The sequence below is a fragment of the Lycorma delicatula genome, chromosome 1, assembly GCF_047948215.1.
Source record: "Lycorma delicatula isolate Av1 chromosome 1, ASM4794821v1, whole genome shotgun sequence".
NCBI lineage: Eukaryota > Metazoa > Arthropoda > Insecta > Hemiptera > Fulgoridae > Lycorma > Lycorma delicatula.
In genome coordinates this window covers 137,707,693-137,726,314 of record NC_134455.1, presented here as the reverse complement: position 1 = coordinate 137,726,314, position 18,622 = coordinate 137,707,693, and the positions used below count along the sequence as shown (strand labels likewise).

Genomic DNA, 18,622 nt, shown 5'->3' with positions numbered 1-18,622 from the left:
CATTCATTACAATTAGTTTCTACATACCGCCATTATTAAATTTATCCTCTAATGGAATCTTAGTATGATTTAAATATTAATTTAAATCAGGTGAGAGGCTGCTTCAAAACATAATAACCCACTTAGAATTGTGGTGTAAATCTACTGGAATCATTTTTTCCCTGGGGAAAAACAAGCTGCATTTGCTCCTCCCAATTGAGGAAAAATATTGACCCTCAACTGTATTTACATGGTGAACCAGTTGATGCATGCATGCAGGTTAGATTTCTAGGAATGTGGTTAGACCAACAACTAACATGGGTAACACATTTGAAGGGGCTGAAGGTAAAATCTCTAAAAATGTTACGACATGCTGAGACTTCTGTTTAATATTCGTTGGGGAACCAATCATATATGCATGTTGCTCTAATATCAAGCTCTGGTCCATTCCCAATTAGCCTAGGTAGCGTATTCTATTATTATGGCTGCATAGCTTATTCGTCAGCACGAGCCACCACTCTAAAGATGTTTGATGTAGTCCATTCATTCATCCATCTTGCCATGGGTGCATTTCGGTCAAGCCCCGTAATAGGTCTGCTGGTGGACAGTGGTGAGCCATCTCTTTGTAATGGACGGAAGCAAATAATATGCTCCTATGTGGCTTGCATTAAAGCACAACCAACTCATCCAACCTTTGATGTATTCTTGAACCAGCATGTTAATCATTACCAGGAACAGCAGAAAGCATTTGCTTCACTAGGCATCAGAACCTAGCGTCTTTTTCAGTTCTAAATGATAATTACCTCTGATCCTTGCTGTTGTTCCATGTTAATCCCCGTGGCAGCATTTGTCAGTATAGTAAAAAAAAAAAAAACACAAATTAGGTTATACTACAAAACAAATATTATAAATAGCCTGAATCCAGATGCTACAGTTTATACAGATGGCTGTAATACCATTAATTTTGTTGGTTGCAGCTTTATTGTTGGCGATAGAACATACATGTTCTATCATGTACCTTCCCAACATCAGTATTTTTGTTTCAGAACTGTATGCCATTAAGAAGGCCTTATACAAAATTAGCCCAAAATATTGACATATAATTCTTGTTTGCTTAGATTCCATGAGTGCTGTACAGGCGATTAATTACATGTACTTTAGATCCCTATTGTCTGTGAGATTTTGTGTGTTATTTTGCAAATAAACCACCGTAATACAACTATGAGCATCTGCTGAATTTCCAGCCGTATTGGGATTTCAGGCAATGAGTGCACTGATAGTGCAGCAAAGGAGGCTTGATTCCTACCTTCTTTCACCAATTATGTTGCTTTGAACGATCTTGTCTGTTTCTTGAAGAGGGTTCATGATGAGTGGCAAACATCATTGCTGCCATGAACAATAAACTTCACCCAATTAAAAACACTGTCCCCTTGGTATATCCGAGGTAACATCCATGGAGCTCCTCATGCAGAAATAATCATAAAGAGGATGTTACCTGCCGTTTGCAAATGAACACACTAGGCTCACTCATGAACATCAGATGACTCGAAACAGATGCACCAGTTTGTGCTCACTGCAACTGCCAACTAGCAGTACACAATGGATTGTATAGATCACATGTGGATTGTGTCACAAGTTTAAAGTGGAGCCTATCTTGCAAACTATTCTTGGAGATAATGAAATGTTATGTTTTACAGTTTCTTAGGCCCGTTCACTTGTATTCAAATATTTAAATTACTCAGTGTGTTTCAACTATTCATGCTATATGCCATAAAGCAGAGGGTAATTTAATTATTCTTTTTAATTGAGATATATAATGCGATGTATCTTTGTGTTTTTATTTCATTTTTAGCATGCATTGCAGGCATTTTACTTTAAAGATGTTTTTTGCATTGCTGGGATTTTAGTTTTTAATTGACCTTTTTAACATTTATTTTTATAACAAATATATCGTGTCCAGGCGATGGTAACACAAAAGCATTTTTCACCAAGAAAAAAAGGAGTAATAATGCTTATTAATTATTCAAACTGTTTAACGTCGCAACATGATTTCCTAAATCTGACAGAATTTGGTGTTGTTCTCTCTTCAAGTATGTGTTCATAATAAAATGAACAACCAGTACTCGTATAATGACAAACACATTTGTTACAGAAGGCACTGTTATTGATAATGTAATGCAATTGGATTATATTGCCTGAAGAAATATCCATCACTTTGTAATCTCCACAAACTTAAAATCAGTATAGTCTTTGAACATTCTAATTGCATCTTTTTTATGTTAGAAGTGAATTTAATAGGATTTGGCAAGGATTCAAATCCAGATGAAAGCCAAGAGGCTGTCACCTCCTCCTTGGAGGTCAGAGGTATTATATGTCATTTCACAGTTGAGAGTTTACCAAGTATTATTTTCTTCTTTTTTTTTTTTAAGAAATTTACATACTGATTCTACTAGGCATTAAACCATTTGCCTCATGCATTTTTCCTCAAACCAATGTATATCTCTACCGGTTTTTTCTCAAAAATTATTTTTTTAGATTTTTAGGGCTTATGGTATAAAAATAGAATGATCTCAACCTGGTAGATTTATTCATTATGCTGATGGCCTAGACATGAAAATGTAGCATCTATTTCTATTTATTGGATTCCTGCAATTAACCAAAAATTGTACAACTTTAATATTATGAGAGAAAGGGAGAATGGCATTTCTTAAACATGTAATAAGATGTATTTAATATGTTTCAGTTAGAATGTAATTAGTCATAAATGTAAAGATTTGTTTTTGTTAATGTTTGTTTCCAAATGTATCTACAGTACATAACAGTACATAATGAAGTTTCCTCAAAAATGTGCAGTAATTAATAAAAATTTAAACAATTATTCATAATTAATCACTATTGAATTCATACGCTCTTTTTGACAAGTAAATCAATTTTTGAAAATTTAATAAAAAATATAAGTATGATTGCACCTGTCTTTAAGGAGTTCATTTAAAGTGTGCCACCATAGGTATCTCATAAACAAGAACAATTTTTAAATGTGGAACTTTTTCTCATATTTTTTGTGCATTAAAAATATCTTATTGGCATGTTTGAAATGACACTCTGAATTTTCCAGTACAAGTTTTCCAGTCAAGTTCATTTTTTTATATGAAACCCCCAATTTTAATAACATCTTTGAGAAAATATATAATTCTTGGGCATTTTTCTCTAAATGCAATCATTAAGGAGCTGAATTCCTCTCCAGTTGTACTTGTCAATATGTATCGTATAACTTATTTTTCAAAAACTCTGACTTGCCTAGGTTTTCACAGATGGTTGTGAATCTATCTATATAAATTTTTATTTAATAAATGAAATATAAACCACCAGATCCTGTGAAAACTCCTCGCAAACCCTCATTTGCAATGGTATGAAAAGCATCCACATTATATACCACCAATGGGTGTTCGTACCTGACGTTTACTATACCTTTTAAATTTTGAAACCTATTTTCCCACCCTATCCCTGTTTATATCCTCCGTGGAGACTCGACCCCATAATTTTTTTATAAATTGTGATCCCATAAATTATGACCTCATCATATATAATACAAAATCAACAACACCTATCATCTTTCAGCAAACCTTTTGCCATTTTCTATCCAATATAAACCCAGATATAGTAGTATACACAGATGAGTTTTGACTCATCTGAATGATACCGTTTGGTATGCTTTTGTACTAAATGTTAGAACCTATTTGTTTGGTCTACCTGGTATTACAAGTGACAGTATAAGACTTTGAATATCATTAAACCAAAGTACCATCACATCCTTATTTGTGGTGAATCATGTAGTGCACTCCAAGCTTTAGAAAATTTGAATTCTAGCCATCCTATCATCACCAAAATTCATAATGCAATTGCTGAATTGAACCATCGCAACACACAAGTGAGTTTCTGCTGGATCCCTAGCGATGTGGGAATCCTGGGTAATGAATGTGTAGAATCTGGTGCTAAAGATGCATGTAGCTAACCGTCTTTAACCTCGCATGTTGCTACTGATTTTATTAATTCTATTAAACCCATTCTTCGAGGTAGGTGGCAAGGTGAGTGGACTAATACAGTAGATAATAAACCATAATATATCGGGGATACATTGGAGCTATAGAGCCCTTCAGTCCAGAATAATCGTCGAGTTAAGTTTAATATTTGCCCTTTACAAATAGGGCATACTACTCTTACTACACATGGACACCTAATGAATCAGACTGATGTACCAGTTTGTGTTCGCTGCAACTGCCAAGTAACGATACACCACATCCTTTGGAATACGTGTGTTAAGCGCTATTGTGTCATAGGATATTGATATTGTGTCTAGGAAACAATATGATTATGCTATATCGAATATCTTATTTCTTAAGGCTGTGCATCTATATTTAATAATTATTGGAATGTTTTTTTTTTTTTTGTATTATGTTTGTTTCACACAATAACATAAAAGCATTTTCTGCCCTCCCAAAAAAAAAATTATTTAAAAATGATGTCTCAGATGATGATGACAGCAGTATTGTTGTAAATGTTCTGTCAGGAAGTAAATTGTAAATAGAATGAATTAATGTTCAATGTAATATGCATTCTCTTGATTTTATCTTTATTAGGTGCTTAAAGGATTAAATTATTTGAGAGATAAACATGCAATTATGCATCGTGATGTAAAGCCAAGTAATATACTAGTCAACAGCGGCGGTGAAATCAAAATATGTGATTTTGGTGTTTCTGGGCAGCTAATCGATTCAATGGCAAATTCATTCGTTGGTACACGCTCATATATGTCAGTAAGTAGAAAATTGTTCACTGATCTTTGTCTATAATACATTTGTTAACATTTTAAAAACACTTGATTTAATTCTGCTTGCTTTTCTGTTTACATTATCTTATCACAATACTATATTCTATTTGAAAACAGTTGGTTAGTGGTCACACAGTTGTACTTAGATAATTCATTAATGAAGGTTATAAATCTGCAATCACAAGCTAGTGGAATTTTTAACTGTGATTATTGTTCAAATGGTAAAAGATAAACTTTTTAAATTACTATAAACCACTTCAAATTGTCTGTTACGTTACTGTATTTGATAAATATAATATTTTTAAATGACCGTAAACAAGTTTAGTGATGTTATACACAAAGTTTATCGCTAAGAATTAGAAGGAATTTTAGGACACATTCTACTACTAAAAATAAAGAAAAAAGTTCATATAAACAAGGATTTGAAAATTTTTAAGTTAGATTACTAAAAAAAAAAAAAAATCACCATAATTTTTGCTCCAAGAGTAAAATGAAGTCATACTAAAATTCATGAAACAAAAAGTAAATTTGATTGTTTCATATGGTTTTTGACCTGAAAAATGAAATAAAACAAGTTCCACTACTGCAGCTCTTGTGATTTTTGAGAAAATTGTTTAAATCATAAAAAACTGGTGTCAAAACACAATTTTTAGATCTGATTTACAATAAATTTCTTTAATAGCCAGTAAATAATTACAAATTTGTAAATTCTTTATTTAAATCTATTTTTAATTCTGTGAAAATCTACATAAGTAATGCAATTGAACATGAAGAAGAGTTTAATAATTTGACTTTTATTAAAAAACAAAACAGACCAAATTGGAAAGCGAAACTGTATTTATTTAAATTTATCCAAGAATCTTTTGATATTAGAATATATCTAGAAAGGCCAAATCAATTATTAAAAATAAATTCAGATGTGTTACAATAATTGCTCAAAATGTCCACCTTCACCATTTATGCAATATATTGCTTGATTTAAAATTTCTTGGTGACTCTTAATGCGTCAGGATTCTTTCTTATAATTTCAACCGCATTAAAAATTTTTCAGTTGTTTTCTATTACCTGTTGTACAGTAAAAAAAAAAAAATATGTAGTTTAAAATTAAATTGTGATTGAATACTAAAAATTACGTATATTGGTAAACACTAAAAAAATATGGAAATACACGGAGGTTACCAGGCATGTGTGAAACAAAAAAGAGCAAAGATTGTTGTTATTATTATGTTGTAACAACATCATATGATCATTTTAAAAGCACGTTAAAACATTAATATAGTAAGTATGAAAAAGGATTCTTAATTGTTTTTAATATCCATTTCTGTTTGAATTTCCAAGTTCAGAAATGGCATCTTCTTCCCCATTTGGCAGTCTTCACTTTTGTCTTGGCTGTTAGAAATATAGCTTTTCTTAAAGTTCTTCACAACCAGATCATTTGAAGCCAAGATTCATTCGCATATTGATATCAAACTCAACTTTTTCAGTCTTCCTATAGGACTTATTTCATGGATTGAAATCACCATCTACTTCGACACATTTTATACATTCCAAATTAACATGTTATCCATCCATCCATCCTTTTTCTTGGCACGTAACAATGACAACGCAGGAAAAATTTATCCTTTTAGAATTCACCATATAAACTTGATACTTGTGCATGGAAGTATGAAATGGAAATTTTGTAGCATATGAAAAATGACCAGCATTCAAATCCAGGACCTCTGGATCAAAAGGCCAAGATGCTACCATTCTGCCACACAGATTGACTAACCCTTTGGAAGGGTTTTTTCTTTTATATACATAAATGGTGGAAATTTTTTCCAGTCTGCAAGTACTGTTAACACAACTGTATGTCACTGTTTTTCATAGCCACAAATATGCACATGCATATTTTGTAGCGTATGAAAAATGACCAGCATTCAAATCCAGGACCTCTGGATAAAAGGCCAAGATGCTACCATTCTGCCACACAGATTGACTAACCCTTTGGAAGGGTTTTTTCTTTTATATACATAAATGGTGGAAATTTTTTCCAGTCTGCAAGTACTGTTAACACAACTGTATGTCACTGTTTTTCATAGCCACAAATATGCACGCTAACAGTTTTGTCACAGACAGCATTAATTGTTGAATTTACTTTTGTCAAAGTAAACTGGTGTTTGATGGGCATTTCCTATCTGCCCCCATTAAAAAGTTATTTTCTTGTCATAACTGAATTACATGTCTGGAAGGCAATAATTTTTCTTCAATGCATCTGACAAATGAATCTACATTTTCTTATTGATAGCTCTTACCTATTCATAAAACGATTTAAGCATCCTCCACTTGCTTGAAAATTTGGTATTTGAAGTTCCGTCACGATTTGTGCAGCTTTTAATTGTGTCATCACTTGGAAACAGCAAATCCTTACTCACATATGTCTTGAATGTTCTTCTATTCTTACTACTAACCATAAGCTTCTCTTTTTTCTTTCTCTAATCTTTTGTACACGATTCTGGAATATTTAGAGCCTGTTGCATGATTATTGATTTCCTCATTTAAGCGAATAACTTTTAATTTTTTGTCATCCATAAATGAACGTAAACATTTTACAGAATTTTTATTAGCTCACTTAAAGTACAAACTGGAAAACCTTCCAAAAAAAGTATAATCTGAACACACAATATACCTTCACTCAACTAAAACAAAATGAATACTGTTATTTATCTTATACAAAAATACAGGATGAGGGATGATGAATAATAGCAAACATGTGTAATAACTGGAAGTACAGAGATAAACAAAAATGTTTATCACAAAAGCTTATATAAAACAGGCAATTATGATATAACCTACTTAACAGTATTACTCAATATTAAGTTACTGATGTGAAATCAAAAGTAATTAAAACACAACGATTTGTTTATATTACTACTGCATATTAGTACAAGGGCTATATTTTCTTCACTCTCCAGTGGGGAAAGAAAGACACATTAACATAAAAAAATGATTTTATTACTCAAAGTTGAGTAGCATCTAACTTATTTTTCTACATAATCGCCAAAATGATTGAGACATTTGTCATACCGTGACACCAGCTTTCCAATGCCTTCTTCAAAGAAGTTTGCGACCAGTGAGGTAAGGTACATCTTGACACCCTCCTGAAGTTTATTGGTGGCAAAGTGTTGTCCACCCAACTACATCTTCAATTCTCGAAAGAGGTGAAAATCACTAGTCCAGACCTAGCAAGGTCTGGACTATACAGTTGATGGTCGAAAACTTCCCATTTGAATTGTTTGAGAAGATCTTGCGACACATTGGCATAGTGCAGTCACTCATTGTCGTGGTTCAAAACCATGCCACACGAGAGCATGCCTCTTCGTTTGTTCTGGATCGCTCTACAAATGTGACGTAAAGATTTACAATAAACTTCCTGTGTTATTGTCTACTGCTCCATAAAGTCCACTAGCAAGACACCTTTACGTCCCCAAAAAAAATTTAGCCTATTGTTTTCCTGTTGCTCAGTGTCTATTTGAACTTTTTCAGCTCTTTTGGAGTAGAAGTGTGCATCCACTGCTTAGACTATTCTTGGGATACTGGATCCAAGTCTCATCACCACTGTTTAAAAAAGTTTCTTTTCTTTGTTTAAAAATACTAAAAACCTCTTCTCCCTCATTATCATAACATGTAAGAAACATTAAGTCTGATGCCATTCGCTGCGTTTTGTGATCATCACTTAACATTTTCAGGACACCCATCGTAAACCTCCATTTGTTGTGGACAAAATAAACATGCTCAACCAGTAGTGACAACCAAGTACAAACATGTAGTGACAGACTTGCTTCCCTTCCCGTACACTACCATCACTCAGAAAAGTTTTACCATACACTAGGCTCATTCTGTGATTGATTTCAGCAGAGCTACATCCTTCTGCTTCCAGAAAAAGTATCACACTTCACAACTCACACTTGGCAGGAGTATCGATTATAGCAGCCATGGTCAATTGCCCTTAGCTCAGCTCAGACTGATAAAATGGAACTCGCAATGGCAGAGGTTGTGGTGGGGGTGGCGCAATCGCACGACACGTAGACCTGGCTTCTATCTCTTATTTATTTAGATGCACAATGAGGGATTGAAAAATAATAACCCTCATGTATTATAGTACAATATATAGTACAATGATTAAATCAGATACTGAAACCTCATTTGGAAATATCCGCTTGTCACAATGTGCCCATAAGTCTCATGTTGGTTTTTAAGAAAAAAGATGCGCGTTATATGCAAATAAATATGATAGTTATAGTTTAGGAATTTATGGGAAGCGAATTTGTAAGAAGGAAAGCAAAGATCATCTATTTTATTTTAAATTAGCAGATCAGTGATGATATTATGATGATCTCATAATTGGCTACGCTGTTAAATAATGGAATAAATACAGATAGTTTAATTATACAAGGTTTGATAAAAAAAAATAAAAAGTTTTAATTTTTATCAAAAAGTATTAATTTTTCTTTATTGATATTGTCCCCTTCAAAGTATTCCCCAAAGATGTGGCACATTAACCCCAGAATTTCTTTCAGGCCTCAAAACATTTTTAGATAATGCTATTTGTTGCTTTATGGTAAGAATTTGTATACAAAATCTCTTGTAATTGGAAAAAAACAATAAGGAGAAGCTTAACACTTGATCAAACTTGGCATATTTATTTTTCTATATAACCCCGTTTACACTGACACACTTTTCCCAACGCATGACAAGTTTTTGCATTCTGTCACTGAAAAATTATGGCGGTCTTTCTCGGATCCAAGTGGCCACAGCTTCCTTCACCTCATCATCGGTGGTGTAATGATTATCTTTGAGATGTGGGAAGAAGTCGAAGTCGCACGGAGCCAAATCTGGCGAGTATGTTGGATGCAGAATATGCTCAAACTTCAGCTTGCGAAGAGCCATCACAGAGTTTGCGCGGTACCAATCGTACACAGATTTTATGGTAACCCAGTTGCTCGATAATATGGCCTACTCGTTCTTTAGATATGCCGAATAGTAATGCGTTGCTGGGTGATTTGCCGATCACCTTTAAGTAAATTGTCCACCTCCTTTCGATGTTCTCATCAGTCACAGAAACTGGTCATCCACTGCAAGGTGTGTCCTCAGTTGTCACTTTACCAGCTTTACAGTTGTGAAATTTCAACATCCACCTATTCACAGTACTCCTGTGAACAGTTTCACTACTGTAAACCGCTTTTAAACGATAAAAAATATTCATAGGATTCACATTTTTATTTTTAAAATTCTATCACTGTGCACTGATTTAACCTTGTCGTCATATTAGCCGTACTCGACTCGATTTTAACTGCTATCAAAAACAAACTGGTAAATGAATTTCTACGCATTATCACAGGTTTGTAGAGGGGGATTTTAGCTATTATGTGCTGACACGTCCAATCCGATAATACTTTTTGGCCCCATGTAGCACTAGTGTGCAAAATTTATCAGCCGATCCTCATATTATTATTTTATCACATCGTTTATACTTCTGTTACACTAACATGAATATTTTTAATTTTGTTCTTTTTAATTAAGAAATTCAAAATTGTATTTTTTTTTTTTACGGAAGAACTGTTAATGGAGGTAACTAAAAATGTGTTCTTCCGTGTAAAATAAAAATGAAAATTCTTTTAAAACATTCATCATGATAAAACGTTTAGCATGGTTTTTGGAAAACATTTTCTACCAGCAAAAGCCATTTTAAGTTTTTGGAAACTATTTTAATTAGTGTTGATAACAAAAAGATAAAATTTTAATTTTTTTTCATCATCAGTTAAGTATTCGATTCAGTCCCGCTTTTATTACTGATGAAAAAATAGTAGCTATGATGTCAGAGGAGCTGCTTACTATTAGTTTACCTTATCAACTGTAAACAGGCAGTTGAGATGTTATCTTTTGATAAGAATGTGCATCTTCACTTCAGGATGTAAACTGCAGAGTGCCACAGAAAAGTGGTCTCTGTTACTTCTCTTTTTATTGCTTATTCATTGATAATTATTTTCATAGGGAACATAACTGTATCTACATCTAAAAATTATTATTTAAATAACTTCAAAATTGTACATTAGAGGTTTAAAAAATATTCACTGAATGGATTTTAACCATCTAATTAAAAAAAAATAAATAAATAAATATATATGTATGAAACTGTTGCATATTACATCTCTATTTGACATAAGAGTGCTAACGATGTAGATAGAATTCCCAAAAATGGTGACAATAATATTTCTGTTCCCTATAAACCAAAATTTTTGGGTTTATTATTAGAGAGCAATTTGTCAGAATGATCAAATTAATTTAATTTACAAAATCAAACCATACTGTTTAGCTTTGAAATTCTTTAATAGAACACTAAGCTTGTCATCATTATTAAATATCTGTTGTGCTTACATGGTGTGCATGTATATATTTATACACATATATATATATATATATATATATATATATATATAAAATCCTATCTGAGGTATAATATCATCTGCTGGGGTGCTACCTAAAAAAGTGAGAATGACTTTTTAAGGTATAAAAATGAGCTTTCAAATCATTGTTTGCTGCCCATAAGCATGAATCGTGTAGACCAACATGTAGAAAATGTTTAATAACTTATTGATGTGTTGAATGCACATTCTTTCAAAAAGAATGCTATCAATGGCTATGTAACTACCCAACCAGACAACAGAACTATTTCTTTGTTATTCAGTACAATACTTCAGCTTACAAGAAAGGCCTTATAGTTGTATTACTGTTTTTAATAAATAACTGAACCGCTTAAAAAGTATACAGATTTATTTAAAATACAACTAAAAATTTTTCTTTTACAGTGCAGTATTCTGTCGATGAATTTCAAAATAATACTTTTAATATCTGTTGTTTACCTTTCTTAGCTTCATTATTTTATTACATGTTGACGCGTTTCAGAACCATTCCATTATCAAAACTTTATTGTACTGTATTGTCAAAAACTAGGATTACGCCATTGTCAAAATTCCATTATTATTATTATAACGTGCAAAAAAAAATTATTTAATACACTATTAAAACAATTTTTTTTCTTAAATATAACTATTACTGTACAGGTGAATTCATTAATTTGTATTACAATATAAAAAAAATCCCTATCAGCATGCTGGAAGGCGGAGGTAGATTTCACTGGTGCTAAGTAGGGGATAAAAAAGATTTCCACCTTAAAGTTAAGAAAAACTTCAAATTCACTCATTACTACAATGGTTGCATGTGAAAAATAGTTTCACATGTTTAGCATATGACAAGCCCCATCTTCTTACAATTCCAGCAATGTTTTTGTCATCCCTTGCCGTAACGGTTGGTTATATCAAAGATTGTTTCAGACAAAAGTTTTAGGTAATGTTTAAAGGATTAATGACCACTTTAAATAAATTCGATTAAGGGAAATTCTATTAAGGGAGGTATGATTTTTTGTCTTCAAACCTCCTACATTTCCACTCCCTGGGTCAAGGGTTGGTGATATTAAAAAACTTTACTTACATAAGTTATAGGCTCTTATCCAAAGAATACTAGGAACTTTAAATGAATTCGATATTTTACTTAATAAGAAAGTTATAGTGATATTTTGTTTTTTTTTATAAAGCCCCCATTCCACCCCCATGATCTGATTTTTGCCATTAACGAACTCTACTGAGATTTAGGGATGAGTTATTTTTAAGGAACTACTTAAAGTGATTGGCACATAATTAAGGCAGTTATCATGTTCTCAAGAAAGTGAAATGTATATACGAGGGTTATTTTTTTTTCAAGGTCTGATCGGTCACGAAATTAAAACCACAATGAAAATAAAAAATTTTTTATTTGTAACTAGTATTTACATAGTTACGCTATTTCTCTACATAGTCACCACTCCGATTTAGACATTTGTCGTAGCGTATTACCAACTTACCAATACCCTCGTCATAGAACAGAGCCGCCTGTGTTTTTAGCCATGTTTCTACACTGGTCTGCAGCTCGATGTCTGTGCCAAAATGTTGTCCTCCTAACCAGCGTTTCATGTGAGCAAAGAGGTGAAAAGAACAATCCAGACAGTGGATGCATTCTCATTCTCCCAGGAAACCAAAGAAGTTCAAGCGAACTTTCTTCAACAGAAAGTGTATGGCTGTTCTGGGACCGGAATGGACTTCTCTTGGTGGAATTCATGGAACATGCCATGACCATCACTGCAGCCTCATACTATGTGACTCTTCAACATCTACGAAGGGCAATTCAGAATAAGCGAAGAGGAATGTTGTCATCAGGCATTGTCTTTCTCCATGACAATGATCGGCCGCACACTGCAGCTGTAACAAAAAAGCTCCTGTAGCGTTTTCGTTGGGAAGTGTTTGATCACTCACCATACAGCCCGGACTTGGCTCCATCTGATTTTCACCTCTTTGCTCACATGAAACGCTGGTTAGGAGGACAACATTTTGGCACAGACATCGAGCTGCAGACCAGCGTAGAAACTTGGCTGAAAACAGAGGCGGCTCCATTCTATGACGAGGGTATTGGAAAGTTGGTACCACGCTACGACAAATGTCTAAATCGGAGTGGCGACTATGTAGAGAAATAGTGTAACTATATAAGTACTTGTTACAAATAAAAAATTTTTTATTCTGTAGTTTTAATTTCGTGACTGATCGGACCTTGAAAAAAAATAACCCTCGTATGTATATAAATCTTTGAGCTGACTGGTTTTGATGTCTGGAGAATGTGAAACATGAAGATATGTCAAAATTTTCCAGAAGTCAAATCATGATGGTACCCATTCCAAAAGGTAGCTTTCTTATGAAATCTACCTAATTTGTTTATGTATATAAATATGTTCATAATAGATTCTTAAAATTTCTGTGTTTTTGTTATAATTCTAATCATTGTTTTTTTCATAAGTAATATTTACAGCAAATATTAATGTTTCAGCCTGAACGTTTACAAGGTACACATTATTCAGTGCAGAGTGATATATGGTCACTCGGTTTGTCATTAGTTGAAATGGCTATCGGAATGTACCCTATACCACCACCTGATGCCAAAACACTTGCTGCTATATTTGGACCTAATGGTAATAACAAACCGAATGAGGATGGAGAGTCACAATCACAAATACAAGGTTAATTTGAAATAGATTGATGATGTATGCAAGTGATATATGTTTGTATGGATTTTATTTTCGATTAACTTTTTTATATTAATCGATCGCTATTTATTTTTTGTGGCATTTATTTCATTTTTATCAATTATTTCTTCTTTTTCTTATGTAGTGGAAGTTCAACTACCAGTCTTCTTCTGGTGTGAGATCTGCTCCAAGAGAACCTTCTTTTTAAATAATATTTACACAAAGATTGTATAAAATCTTGTTTGCTTTAATTCTTACCTTTCTGAAATATTCAAAATTAAGGGAATAAATCACAAAAACTTCTCATGTGGCAGAGGAAGGAACTCCTGCTTACATTTTTTTTTAATTTTCTTTTTGTTAAAAAACTTACCAATTTTATTTGTGTTAATTTTTGTTGTCTGATCTTTTTTCTGGAAAAATAATTAAACCATAAAATATTAAGAGAAAACATTTGGTGTAGTCCCCTTTCGCTGTTCAAAATTAAAGTAAAACTTTAAAAACCTTGAAAAGATTGTTTTACATTTCTTGTTCATTGAAAAAGAGGAAGATTAATTTATTGTCTTATTAACACACTGATAAATTTATTTATTTATTTATGTTTAAAGTGAAAAAAAGGTATTGTTAAGATTTCAATCTTGTAAATTGATAGGTAAGTAAAATTTGTACATTCTGCAAATTTTGTGAAAAGAGTCATATCCTGTTCCTATGTTATTAAAAAAAAAAATCAAATTGAGGTGTAACAGTCTGAAATTGAAATAAACAAGAGTTCTTTAACTTCAGTTTCAAGCGAAATGCATGTAGAAATGTATTGAATTAATTTTAATTATATTTACAGTTTATATATAATTTTGATTGCCTTAAATCTCTTTCAGTAGAATTCATTCTGATGTGATGTAAATTAAACAAAAGTTTTAACAAAAGGGGAGTGGATTTACTTTTCTTTTAAACACATTCTGAATTTGTTAAAAGCCAAAAATGTATTTTTTACCATGAGAGTGGCCTACTGGTAAATATTTTAGTGAAGAAATTATAAGATTTCAATCATCTTAGGTAAAGTAAATTGATCATTCTTCAGGTTTCAAAACATCAAAAAAGATGTTATTACCTTGAAATGCAATCCCATTCAACTGCATTAAGTCACATGATCTGGGCAGCCAATTCTGATCACCAAAATAGGAGATTTACACGACCAGGAAATGACTCGTGCAGTAATTGAAATATTTCTTGGGCTGTATGGCATGGACATGTGGTTTTAACAAGACGGTAGTCTTGTTAAAACCACATATCCATGTCCATATCCATATCTATATCTTGCAATTTAGGCACAAAAAACTGGATTATCATGTCATGTTAGCGAGCACTAATAACTGTTATTGCTTGATCAGCCATATTTTCAAAGAAGAATGGTCTGATGATGCCTCCAGCCCAAAATCCACACCAAACAGTGACACGTTGTAGATTCATTTGTTTCTCAACAATCGCTCGTGGTTTTTCAGAACCCTAAATGCTGCAATTTTTTTTGATTAATGAAATCATCAAGATGAAAATGAGCCTCATTACTGAAGATGATTTTGATTGAAAAATCAGCATCCATTAGTTATTGTTCCATAATCCATTCAATGAACTCTCTTCAGTATGCGTAGTCAGTAGGCTTCAGTTCCTTGAGTCAATTGAACTTGTAAGCATCTAAATTTTTTGTGAGAATACGCTGTAGAGAAAGCTTCTCAAAATGCCCAATTCTTGACTACGGTGCTGAATTGATGTTCCTGGACTCTCAGCAATACTTTCATGAATTGGTTCGATGTTTTGTATTGAACAATTTGTTGAAGGACGGCCAGAGTGAGTAAGATCACTAATTGATCCAGTCTCCTTGAATTTTTTAATTAATCTGTTCACAGCTGATGAAGTTAAATCACTATTCCAACCATACTTTGTATGAAAATTGCAAACTAAAGCTTCTAAACCTTCATTATTTTTAAAATATTGCTCAACAATGAAAACACGTTCTTATATGTAGCACCCCATTTTTAATAACCTTGAACTGTCGTCTGCCACACTGTCTTGTTTTTTGTTGGCAACACTTTACTGTACAAATGGCACAAAATTCAAATCTTGTGTGAATTTTGGGACACCCATTATAATATTGAACCTTTGAGGATAGTCTTTCATTTGATATTCTTTCAAAATGTTACTGCCACAGATTATTGTAATCTGTGATTTCTCATTCAAGTTGCAGATATTTAAATCGGTATATTGTGTATAGGTCTATTCATAATCAACCCAAATTTCATCATTGCCGCATGGGTTCTATTACCCTTTGATTTATAGTAACCCATGATTAACTTTTTACACAAAACAATGGGAGCAGCTATTACTTATGAAATAAATATTTTGGTAGTAAGTGATTTTGAAGCAAAATCTTTTGTTATTTTTCATTTTTTAAATTTAGTTTTTTATTCCAAGTTATGGATTTTGAATTCAGCAGTTAGATTTATAACTTTTTTAATACATTTTGTTTTTTAATTAATGTTCAATTTCTGCTACTTGTATTTATTTTTCCATTGACTTTATTCACATCAATTAGTTAAGAATTAGATTCTCAATTATTTTGTTTTTAGAAATGTTTATTTACTGACAATTTTAACAATATTAATTTACAACAAATCTAAACAAGCTTTTTCAAGAGGAGGGTTGCGCTTGGAAAGTTACTGTACACTGGAATTATGGAAGTATAATTATGAAAACTTTAATTATTATTTAGTATTCTTATTTAATTATTTTATAGAAACAGATATTATAATAACTGAAATAGTTTAAAAAGGTGTTGAAAATGACCTCCTCCAACATCAATACAACACTGCCCACATTTCAATTTGTTTTCAAACACTAACCGGCTGTTGTACTGGATTATCTTGTACATATCCCGTTATTGTGGTTTTAGTTCGTCAGTCGTGCTTGTTCTGTTTGCAATATTCTGCATGTTTCGCTGCCCTCCATAGAAATTAATATGTGGGTGTCAGATCAGGTGATCGTACAGGCCACAAACCCCTCAAAATGATTTGTTTACCAAAGACATTTTGTAAAAGTCGTTCAGCTGTTAGCTGTGTGCACTGTGGCGTCATCATGTTTCAACCAACTGTGATTGATTTCCACTTCTGTTAACTGATTAATGAAGTTTGTTAAAACAGCACAATAACAATCACTATTAACTGTATTTTCAAAAAATATTGAACACAATTGCACATTCTACTCACACTGAACTGGACTCCAATTTTTGTTTTGTGTTCCAATTACAAGATTGTTCTTGTAATTCATGTGGGTTGGTTAATGACCACAGTCATAAATTTTATGAATTAATATACTTTCCTGGATGAAACCACGCTTCATATGTAAAAAACGTAATATTGAGGATACCTATGAAATTTTAGTCTATAAAACCTTTAAACCGTTGATAATAATTTAGTCTTTTGGCATGGTCTGTAAGTTTCAGTTCTTGAACCCACATTACTTGGTAGGGGAAAAGTTTCAGTTCTTTTCTTACAACTTTATGTGCGGTAGCAAGTTCGATAGCTTGCTGCTGTGCTAACTTAAGCATTGACTTTAATGGACTTTCGACCAATCCATTTGAAATATCAAGTAGCTTCTGTTCATTAAGTTTAAGTAATCTTCCACTTCAATTAGCAGCTTCAGCAGAGACTGTTGTCCTAAATGTTTCAATAAGAGATCGAACTGGAATGTGGTGAGGAGCAGTAGTATTTGGAAACTTATGAAAACTTGTGCTTTACTACTAAATCAATATACTTGTCTCCTTACGAAGCACATGTTCAATGAGAAAAATTCATTCCTCTTCTGAAACAACCATTACATTTCTGGCAACTATTGATTTTGGTAAAAGAAACAACGCAAAACAAAGCACGTTCAGTCGCAACTCAACAACTGACATCTTTGTTTATTACTGAGCAATGCCCTATGAATCCACATGGCAGCCAACCTAATGTAGAAAGAACAGAATGCACTACATAATTCAAAGCATACTGCACAGTGACTTTCCAAACACCCTGTAGTTATCAATATTATAAATACCCATATAATAAAATTATTGTGTATTAAACGTGCTAAATAAATATTTTATCCTGAACAGTACATAATAATCATAGATGACATCATTATAAGATAATATACATATAGGTAAGGAGATAAAAAAAAAACCGGCCACATTTAAACATTGATGACATTTTGATGATGTACAATGAACAATGCAATTTAGAGCCAATATATTATTTAAAAGACTAATTAGTTTTCATAAAAATATTATATACATGTTGAAAAGAGAAAATGGTACTTATTGGTTATCTCCCCGCCATGTATTTTTCCATCCCAACTGGTTCAAACTGTAGTTGGTTGGTTAGTTTTTAGATGGCACCACTGAAACACTATATTGAAATAAGAAAATAAATAAAATAATAAATGTAATCTAACCAAACTTAACCTACTCTCATTAGTCAAGGTAAGCAAGCGTAGGTTAAGTTTGGTTAGATTATATTTATAATTTTATTTATTTATTCTCTTATTTCAATTCAGTGGCCCCATTTAAGAACTAACTACATGGCTGGTAGATAACCGATAAATATCAAAACAGTTGCACATTTAACTTTTTTAGTTTTCAG

The 18,622-nt window shown here is 32.5% G+C and overlaps 1 protein-coding gene across 3 annotated transcripts in view; it reads left to right on the top strand.

The window, feature by feature from the left end:
• Dsor1 (mitogen-activated protein kinase kinase 1) overlaps positions 1 to 18,622 on the top strand; it is an 86,033-nt gene that overhangs the window by 35,944 nt on the left and 31,467 nt on the right. For 2 of the 3 annotated variants that reach the window (XM_075362021.1, XM_075362027.1), the window contains 2 exons: positions 4,617 to 4,793; positions 13,760 to 13,949. In XM_075362021.1, the coding sequence (XP_075218136.1) occupies positions 4,617 to 4,793; positions 13,760 to 13,949 (367 nt within the window). The remainder of the gene's footprint in view (positions 1 to 4,616; positions 4,794 to 13,759; positions 13,950 to 18,622) is intronic. The other variant, XM_075362032.1, reaches the window with a different exon arrangement.